Source organism: Nannospalax galili, unplaced genomic scaffold (assembly GCF_000622305.1).
Source record: "Nannospalax galili isolate Female #2095 unplaced genomic scaffold, S.galili_v1.0 scaffold205, whole genome shotgun sequence".
Lineage (NCBI taxonomy): Eukaryota > Metazoa > Chordata > Mammalia > Rodentia > Spalacidae > Nannospalax > Nannospalax galili.
The window spans coordinates 2,810,320-2,820,556 of record NW_008353921.1 but is presented as its reverse complement, the minus strand read 5'-3'; the positions used below and the strand labels follow the sequence as shown (position 1 = coordinate 2,820,556).

At 46.4% G+C, this 10,237-nt stretch overlaps 1 protein-coding gene across 7 annotated transcripts in view; it reads right to left on the bottom strand.

The window, feature by feature from the left end:
• Positions 1-8,788: 8,788 nt before the first annotated feature.
• Positions 8,789-10,237, bottom strand: part of Tox2 (TOX high mobility group box family member 2) — a 137,309-nt gene continuing 135,860 nt past the window's right edge. For 6 of the 7 annotated variants that reach the window (XM_008850994.2, XM_008850998.2, XM_008850993.2 and 3 more), the window contains one exon: positions 8,789-9,749. In XM_008850994.2, coding sequence (XP_008849216.1) covers positions 9,713-9,749 — 37 coding nt within the window. In that variant the 3' untranslated portion in view covers positions 8,789-9,712. The remainder of the gene's footprint in view (positions 9,750-10,237) is intronic. The other variant, XM_008850999.2, reaches the window with a different exon arrangement.

Below are 10,237 nucleotides of genomic sequence, written 5' to 3'. Positions count from 1 at the left end.
TTTGTGGACTAGAGTCAAAGGATGTGGGAAAAACAAAACGTGAGGTTGGGGTCCGGAAGGCAAGTGTGAAAGTGGCATCGTGTGGCTCAGTATCTTGCTGGAAATGTGGGAGGTGGCCCCGTCTTGTAGTGTCCACATTTGATACGCCATTGTCATTTCTCACACATGGCAGCTGGTGCGATTTGTGGATTCCCCAGGGACTGGAGGTGGGATGTAGCACATTCTGCTCAGAGTCTCTGCCCAGGAAAGGGATGGGGTGACTCATGTCCCAACATGGAGTCTGTCCTGATCTGAGTCCGTTTTCTTTTGCCCAACCAATGAGCCACTGGCTGGACTCAACCTCACACTGTAACAGATTGGATCGAGTGTCCCCACATTCACACACTGAAAGCCTCAGAATGGGACACCTCAGGATGGAGTTTTAAAGAGGTTGTTGAGTTAAAAATGAGGCTGTTGGGGTGGGACTGGTTCAATCTGCCTGGTTTCTTAATGAGAAGGCATTTGAACTCACAGGGGAGGTCAGGGATGGAGGCACACAGAGGGCTGGCCACATGAGGATACTAAGAATGAGCAGACCAGAAAGATGGGGACAGTGAAGGGGACATGGGAAGGGATGGAGCCTCTCACGCTGGAGTTTAGTGGAAGTCTTTGGCCAGTTGAGATTAAGAATCCTAGTACCATTTACATTTGCTGTAGAAGTTGCCTACATAGAGACAAAATTCCTTTTATATGGAGCCATTTCAAGGAAGAATGTTAAGCCAGTCATGCACCACATGTAAGGCCTCAGCACACATGGCCTTGAGGATGGCCTTTTTCCTTTCCATGCTGAAATTTTCTTTTCTTTTTTAAAACCATTACATTATTTATTTGTGTATGTGTAATAAACTCTGTTCATTCTGGCTTGCCCTGAAATTCTTCTCTGGGGTGAGTCAAGAATCCAGGCTTCACCTGAGTCAAGGTCTCTGAAAATGTCCCACAGCTGTTATAAGTGGCAGTGTGGCCCACCACAGGGAGGTGCCATTAGCGAGCCAAGGGGAGAGGGCTCAGGAAGAAGCAAACCCTTATAGTACCTTGACCTTGGACTACCAACTTCCAGACTGTGAGGAAATAAACCCCAACTGATGAAGCACCCAGCCCATGATATTCTATTATAGCTGCCTCAGCGGGTCAACACATTTATCTCCATCAAAGGTGGGTCATGCTCCAGTGTCTCAGCTGAGCTGAATAGGGACATATGTGGCCTGGAACCAATCTGAACTGGGTGACAAGAGTGCCTGGAGGAGGTACCTGGGCATCCCACTTTCTCCTGCTCCTCCCAGGTAGGGTGTGGTATGGAGGAATTCACTGGTGGGCTTTGTTCTTGCTCTCTTGATCTTGGACAGAAGCACAAAAAGGCAGATTCTTGGTCTCTGAGCTCCTGGTCTAGGAGTAAGACAGAAGCTGGAAGATGCTTAGAACATCCTCAAGCAGAGAGACCCACCTGGTGCCTGTGTTATCTGAATGTGTGGCCCATGAGACTTCAAGACATCAAGGACAAGAGACAACCTACAGGGTATCAGTGAAGGAGGAAAAGTAATTTCAAAAAGAAGAAAAAGAAAAAGAAACAGAACAATACCAACTATTCGACAGTAATGCTAGAGACTAGAGGGTGGTGCCATGATGCCCCTGATATTCTCAGACCATTATCCTCGGCCTGGAGGCCTCATCCAATGCTATCATGAAAACTTCTCTTCACATCTCTTTCCCATCTAACCTTTCTTAGAAAGATACTAGAAGATATGCTCCACCCCAACAAAGAAACAAAACAAGAAAGATCTGTAGATGGTGCCAGGAAAGAGGACCCATTGGTAGAGAAAGCTCAGACTTTGCTAAGAATCAAAGGACTTCAGATCATGCCTGTGACCCACCTGGAGCGCAAAGCCTTGGTGTACAGGAAGATGGATGCGACTGGAGGTATCGTATTGAGTGAAGCAAGCCAGTCTCAGAAAGGCAAACAGCAGATGCTCTCTCTCATTTGTGGCGCCTAGATTTTCTATAGCTACATAGAATCATGTATGTATATGTGACATGAAACCAGAACACAAACTGTCTAGGGGACAAAGGAGGCTAACAGGAGGGGGAAGGGAGAGAAGAGGGGCAGAAGGGGGCCGAGGGGAACAGACTGAACATACAATACCTATGTACAAAAACACTAATTTGTTTTAAAATAAACCAATAAAGCTTCCTACCGTATATTTTTAAACTTTATATATGTCCACTATAAGAAATTTAAAAATGTGGACAAGCAAAAGATAAAAACCAAGAGGCTAGAGAGATGGATCAGTGGTTAAGAGTGTATACTATTAGCAAGTAGGAAAGAAGCTTCCAGTCCAGTTCCTACTCAGTGACATACATGCTACCGGAGGAGAGAAGTAATCATCAGCCTTACCCAGCTACAGTGCAATGGTGGCATGAATGTTATGGGAGTAACCAACTACCCTCTGGTTGGGATTTGACTCCCAATCCACGAGATGGAACCCGTAACTGGTAACCGTTATTGGGGCCAAGACCCTGTGGCTAGACAAGTCATAGGCCCTAAGGGAGACTCTACTACTAATAGTCTGCTAAATGGACATAGGATTAAAATGACTTATTGCTGTCTCCATAGATTAGTGCATCTCTCAACCCTCGTTCAAGAAGCTTCTTTTTACAGTAGAGGATAATTAACACAGACACCCACAATTGGTCAACATGCAGAGAATGAGCTGTCCCATGCTCGGCCCTAAATGGGACATCTAGATCACACCCCTCCCCTTAGGGCTCAGGGGTCTTCTCAGAAGAGGGGCAGAAAGGTTATAAGAGCCAGAGGTGGTGGGTAACTACAAGAACCAGTGTTTTCCAGACAGGGCAGTTGCACATATGAACCTGCAGCACTGTGACAACATGCGTAACACCTGTTTAAGCTCAAGCCAGACAAAACTCCAGCATGAAGCAGGGAAGGGAGGCACAAAGCCCCACCCCTACCTGGGGAGCTATTGGCATCTGGTAGCTGCTGGGAGGAAGAATCAGTTTTCTTTTAGGATGTGAACCCTGAACCCCAGAAGATCAGCCACACCCAATGGCAGGTTCCATACACAAGAATATTTGGGCAGCACAAATTGGTCTGGATGAAAAGAAAATAAACCAAAGAACATAAAGTTGTCTGAGAGGAGTTGGGGGAGTGGGAAATATAATAAAAATACATTGTATGAAATTTTCAAAGAATGGTTCATTGGTTAAGATCTCTTGCAGAGGAACTGAGTTTGGTTCCTAACACCCATGTCAGACAGCTTACAATGACCTGTAACTCCAGCTCCAAGGGATCTGATACCCTCTTCTGCTCTGCAGACAACTGCACTCACATGTGCACATAGCCCCACCCCAACCATATATAGAGAAAATAAATCTTAAATAAAAGAATTGATTTTGAGATACTGAAAAATAAACCCTGAATCTATACTAGCTGTTGGGTCTTCTTTAATTTCATTTTAATTGATTAATTAATTAATTTGTTTTTAAAATTTTTGAGACAGGGTCTCCCTATAGCCCCAGCTGGCCTAGAACTGACTATGTAGAAAAGATTGGTCTCAATCTCACAGAGATCTACCTGCCTCTGCCTCCTGTGTGCTGGGATTAAAGGCATGCAGCACCATACCTGTTCTAACCATCAGGTCTTTTTTGCATGTGAATTCCTTCAGACTCTCAAGAACACATTATTTGCATACTGGTACAGGAATTTACATGTTAGCCAGGATGCATGGCTAAGTGGTGTGTTTTGTATGTATGTGATAGTTAAGTATAGTGCGCAAGATGCACTTGTGTGATCTAATGGGTGGGTGTGTAGTAGATGCTTATGTGTGGCATGTTTATGCATGAAAGGAGCTCATATATAATATATATGTATAAACATATGTGTGTGTTTAAGAGTGTGACTATGCTATTACATATGCATGTGGAACATATATATGTAAGACATGTGAACATTTGATGTGTGCTATACATTAATAAGCTCTGGGTTTATGTAGTATGAGTTTGATGCACCTATGTGTGGGTTTCATGTGTATGTTGATGTGTATGCTTGAGTGGTATGTGGCTGTTATGTATATTATCACACGTGATTTGCCCACCTTGCATGCCATATACACATAGACCCTGCACTCACCAAGAACAAACAGGTATACCATGCATACATAAATGTGCACCACCAATAAATATGGACACCGCAAATACAGGCAATGATATATAGGAATGCACACATGCTATCTGGGATCCCGCCTCACCAGGAAACACATGCAAGGACTTTACTTGCCTCCCCCCTAATCTCTGCTCTCATGCCATACACAGATGCATCATCCCACCACCTCCACTGTGGCATCAGTGAAGGCTTTGAACCCCAGAAGAGAGGTGCATAGGCATAGAGGATGTAAGCAGCATACCTGAGGTACAACTGAGGGGAACCTACCTTGCTCCAGAGGAAAAAGTTCCTCCTGCATGTGGGCTCCGTGCCCAGCATCTCCCTGAAAGTAGTCTCTAAAATCCTCAATGAGAACAGATGTCACAGGGCCAAACTGGCTGGGGAATGGGGAAGCCCCGCAGGCTGGAGCCAAGTCAATCCTAACAGTTCCCTAAATGGCACCCTAATTCTGATTCTAACCAGTCCTAAGCTAAACAACCTCAGCACTAACTCCCACACCAACCCTAACTCTAGCCTTAACCCCAAGCCAACATTAACACCAATCCTAGTGTAACCCAGACCTCCAATCATAACTCGAACACTAACCCAACCCTGAATCCAACCTAAAATCAAACTGTAACCCAACCACAACCCCATTCCTAGCTCAATGCCAATACTAGTTCACCCAAACCACAACCCCAATCCAATCCAAACTCTAGTCATAACTCTAACCCAACCCTAACCCTAACCCTAGGCCAACCCCAAACCCTACTCCAAATCAAACCCTCTACCAACTCTAACTCTATCCTAGTCTGACCCCAATCTCAGCTAGACCCCATCTCCACTGTCACCCCAAACCCTAATCTTGGTTAGGACACATCCCAGCTGACACGTTCCCTAGGAAATCTTAAATCGCCAGATGGACTGAGCTACTTCTCCACTCTCCTGGTTCCCCCTTTGACACCAGGCACATAATATTTAATTTTTTCTGCATATGTGACTTACTATTTAAGTTTACAACTTCATAATTAGCTAGTGTCAGTGCTTTCCTATGGCTGCTGGAGGCAGAATCTGTGGCTCTTTCCCCTGGCGTCTCTGGGGCCACAGTGGCTCTCAGTTTTACATTTTTGATAGATGAACAAATTGAATTTGAGCATTAGAAACTTTGAAATCCCACACTACAGCCGAAACACATTTGGGTCCCTCCAGAAGGAAGAAGTTACACTGGCCTTCTCAGTACTTCTCTGGGGCCACAGTGGCTCTCAGTTTTACATTTTTGATAGATGAACAAATTTAATTTGAGCATTAGAAACTTTGAAATCCCACACTACAGCCGAAACACATCTGGGTCCCTCCGGAAGGAAGAAGTTACACTGGCCTTCTCAGGATCTGCCACATCTTCCCGTGAGGAAGGAGCATAGCCCCCACCCGGTTGTGCCTCCTGCGGGGATTTCCATGTGGCTTTGGGGAAAGGGGTAGGTTGGTGCTAGGAAGGGAGGGAAGGGTCCAGGGACAATAGGGATGGGCTGTCCTTGGCAGTTCATGGTTTTCTCACTGTCAGGCTGTGGCTCTCATGTCTAGACCACATGGAGGGTGATACATCTGTGGAAGTTGCTGGTCTATGCCATGGCTATGGCATGCAGAGTACAGGGACAAGGACCACAGTCATGGGTTCATGGGGCTCTAGGGTTTAGCTATGATCCCTGCAGAACAGAGTAGGCTGTGGGGAACACCACTTCCCAGGGTGGAGACGGCTGGTGGGTGAGGCTTGAGTTGGTGTTCACAGGCTGAAAGTTTGTATGTACAAACAGGACCATAGCCATGAACATCATGGATGTAACACTGCTGTGTCCATGAACTCAGCTGGCATCCCAGGTCCATTTCCATAGAAACACACAAGGCCTCAGGTAGGTTTTCTGGTTGATATGGCAAGCTGAGTGGTGAGTGAGGCTCTCACAGGGGAGGGAGGCATCAGGGCAGAAAGGCAGAAGCTATGTGAGGACCAGCTTGCCCCACAGGCTCTGGGTGTTCTTTGTCCCCTTTTCTCCCTTCCAAGCACATGAGGGGACAAGGATGGCAGTGTAAGCGGGGGCAGTTGACACTCCTAATCTGGGGAGGGATCTGGCCAGTAAAGGAGACCTGGGGGACATCCATAGCACCTACTGTATTTGATGCCTCAGACCATGTCTGTGCCCTCCAGATTTATATACTGGCATCTTAGCCTTCAGTGTCTTGGTACATGGAAGGGGGGCCTGTGAAAGACTGTTAAGTCTGAGGGTGAAGCCCTCATTATTGTGATTTGTGCCCTAACAAGAACCTTAAATGCTTACTTGGTTCTCTGCCACGTGAGGACACAAGGTAGGTGTCTGAGACCGAGAAGTAGGCCTCACCGGCACCTTGACCTTGGACTTCCTAGCCTCCAGAGCTGTGAACAACAGGTGTCTGTTGGTGGTAAATTCTAATCTATGGTATTCTGCTACAGTGGCCCAAATGGAAGAAGACAGTTGGCGTCCACGCCATAATGCTGAAATCAGCCTTTTGACTTTCCACTGGTCCACTGGCTCTGTTGTCATTTTCTGGAGCCAGAGATCTCTAAAAAGGCACCCCAAGCAGCTAAGAGGTCAGTTTAGGTATGTGGATGCTTACAAATGACCCCAAGAGCCTCCACAACAACAAAGGATGGGACACCACCTCACAGAACGCGGTAGCCTTGAGCTCTGTTGATTTGGGATGGTGGATCCTGTGATGTCACCTCTTCCTATGTGAAAGCAAGAGTTGAATGTTCAACCGCTGAAGCTCTCGCCATGGTGCTGACAAGCTCCACATGGAATCATAGCTGTATGAAATATTTATGCTCCATGTTGCAGAGCTGTGCCAACATGACCGTGTGGTGGTTTTATTTCTTTGGGGTTTTCTTTTCTTTCTTTCTAATGGCTATGAGGCATTCTTCAGAGAGGAAATGGGAGCTCGGAGAGCCTGTGCCTCCTTCCAGCCATCATCTGGAGAAAGGATGCTTGGGTTGGTATTCACAGGCTGAAAGTTTGTATGTACAAACAGGACCACAGCCATGAACAGCTTGGCTCTGAGTCTATGTAACATGGGGCTGCTATGCCTAGAGCACATCTCAAAAGAGCTATTTCAAACATTGCAAAACAAAACCAAAAGCTGTGTCACAGGGCACGACAGATCAGTCTCCCAACCCCTCCCTCACAAGCCATTTGTTATTTCTCAAGACAGAGTTAAAGTAGTGATGTAATTATTACTTTTGTAGAATGTCATCACCTAATAGCTGCTGGGGAGTGTGGTTTGAGGAGTCCCTGGACTAGGATGCTCCCTGAGGTAAGCCTGCTCTTCACGGTGGGAGCCTGTGGCTCTGCCCCATTATTATTTCCCCCTCAGATGTTATATTAGTTTCTACATTGTGTAATATGCTCAATTTCATACCAACATCATTTTGTTTTTCTTTGTTCTTACGTAGTACTGGGAATGGAACCCAGGGTGTCAGGTATGTGAGGCAGAAGCTCTACCACTGAGATGTATCCCCAACCCCATAGTGAAGCCTTACAGTCTGATTGTGCATATAAAAATGCCAGTCTTTTCTAGAATGTACTTCTATTTGGGAGTACTCTCTGGAACTGGGGATTTCGTCAACATTTTTCAGTGTCTGAGGGGCCAGTCTCACCTGGAAGGCCTGATGTTGAAGCTCCTGTGTGCACTAGTATTCTTGGGTGTGATTTTTCTACACATTCAACATAGATTTACTGCACACTTATTATGGACCATGAGTTTTATGTCTCCCTTCTGCCCATGGTACATACACAGAGGTCACCCATACACAGACCCACATGCTAATAAGTGTCAGACAGGACTCTGACTCAAGTCTGTCCTCATAAGGAGCTCTGACCTGGCAAAGCCATCAACAAATGCCACATCAGGAGGCCCGGCCAGCTTATATGCTGAACCAATCACCATATCCTTGGAATGAAATCAACTTGGCTGTGGTGTATGACCTTCTTAATATGTTTTTAAAGATTTATTTGTTTTATATGTATGTGTATGTACCTGAGTGTATTATGCTCACCACATACACACAGGTGCCCAGGAACGCCAGAAGAGGGCACCAGATCCCCTGGAACTGGCAGTTGTGAGTTGACACAGGTAAATGCTGGGAATGAAATCTGGGTCCTTTGTAAGAGCAGCAAGTGTTCTTAACTGCTGAGCTGAGCCATTTCTCCAGCTTCATTAATGTGTTCTTACACTTTAAATTATTTTCCTTACAATTGTGTGGGGCCGGGGGCGGGAGGCGGTTATGGTGGTCAGGCGACAACTTGTAGGAGTCAGTTCTCTCCTACCATGTGCATCCCAGGGCTCAAACTCAGGTTGTCAGGCTTGGCAGCAAGCACCTTTTATCCACTGAGCCATCTCACCAGCCCTTAATGCATTCTTGAATTTAATTTGCAGGAATTTTGTCACAATTTTTGCATTTAGGTTCATCAGGGAAACGGGTGAATGGCTTTCTCTGCCTCATCCTTATCTGGTTTGGGAATCATGGTTATCAGGTCTGGCTTACGAAGTGCAGGAGACACAGACTTTTGCCACTTTTTAGAAGTTTTATTATAAAGAGGTCTGAGAGAAGCACTGGGCACCAGGACAGACATTGCTAGGGCCAGGAAACAGCTGCAAACAACGACAAGAACCAAAGCCCAAATCAAACCCAAACCCCAAACCGCACACGTTAGGATAAACCGCAACTTTGTTTTAAACTTTTCTCCATAAATAGATGACAAAAATCACCCTTGGCAATTTTAAATAGGTGGACATATGGTTTAAAAAAAAAAAAAACATCAAAAAACAAAGAAAAGTGTTCCCGGGTGTGGCTTCCAAGTGTCCCCTTCTGACTGTGTGGATCAGAATCAGCTTGAGAACTGCTTATGCATACATCTCCCTTAAGATAAAACTTTAAAAAAAACCCACGGGGTAAAGGTCATATAAAATGCTTCTTACCTTAAAGGAAACTACTTTCTTTCTCCCCACAAAATACTCTTACAGATGTCTTCAGCACGGTTCTAAAACAGTGAACTATTCACACCAAGCCCACAGCGTGCGGATTTCAGCATCTTTTGTACACACTGAGAAACCATATTTGCACACTTGTGGTTGGCCCAGCATGGGGTGGGTGTCTGTTGCTAAGCAACCCCACCATGAGCTTGGGCTAGGGCCAGATGTCCAGAAGTAGGGGACTGTGTGCAGGGCAAGGAGCGGGGTCCACAGCTACCCTGGAGCAAGCAGGTCAGCGGGCGGAAGTTTCCTGCAGGTTCTTTGGGCTGGCGGCGGGTGGTGGGCTGCCTCTGCAGAGTCTGGTAGAAGGTCGAGGGAGAGACTCAGCCCTGGGGCACTGGTGTGTCACTGCTCTTGCTGGTCGGTCACCCTGCCTGCTGCCATGGCCTCTCTCCTGTGGTCAGCCCTTCGGGCTCCGAGCAGTGCCCTCCGGAGAGCCTCAGGGAGGGACAGGTGGTGGGATTAGGTGAGGTAGAGCGATTTATCCCTGGGGAGCAGGCTGCAGGAGAGAGCAGGGGCTGTCAGCTACTGGAGCCCACCCTGGTGCCTTGGGGCCCTGGGTTCTGGCTCTGTGTCCCTCATGCTTATCAGCTGTCCCTTTAAGGTTGAAAGAGGAACTGTTCACCACGCAGAATCAAACACCCCTCCTGGCATCCCAGTGGGGATCATCTAGTTCTTGACCCTGGTGGGGAGAATGGCAGCGCTTATCCTGCGATGAGGCCCATTTGTTCCACACTTGGTTAGTTTGATTCGTTTGTTGCTGTTGTTTCTTTTTAAATATATTTTATTAATTATAACTTATTTTACATGTATGAGTATTTAGTCTGCATGTATGTAAATGGACCCATGTCATGCAATGCCCTTGGAGGTCAGAAGTGGGTGTCAAATTCCCCTGGAACTGGAGTCACAAACAGTTGCTAGCCACCATGTGGGTGCTGAGAATCAAACCTGCATCCTCTGCAAGAATAGCCAGTGCTCTTAACTGCT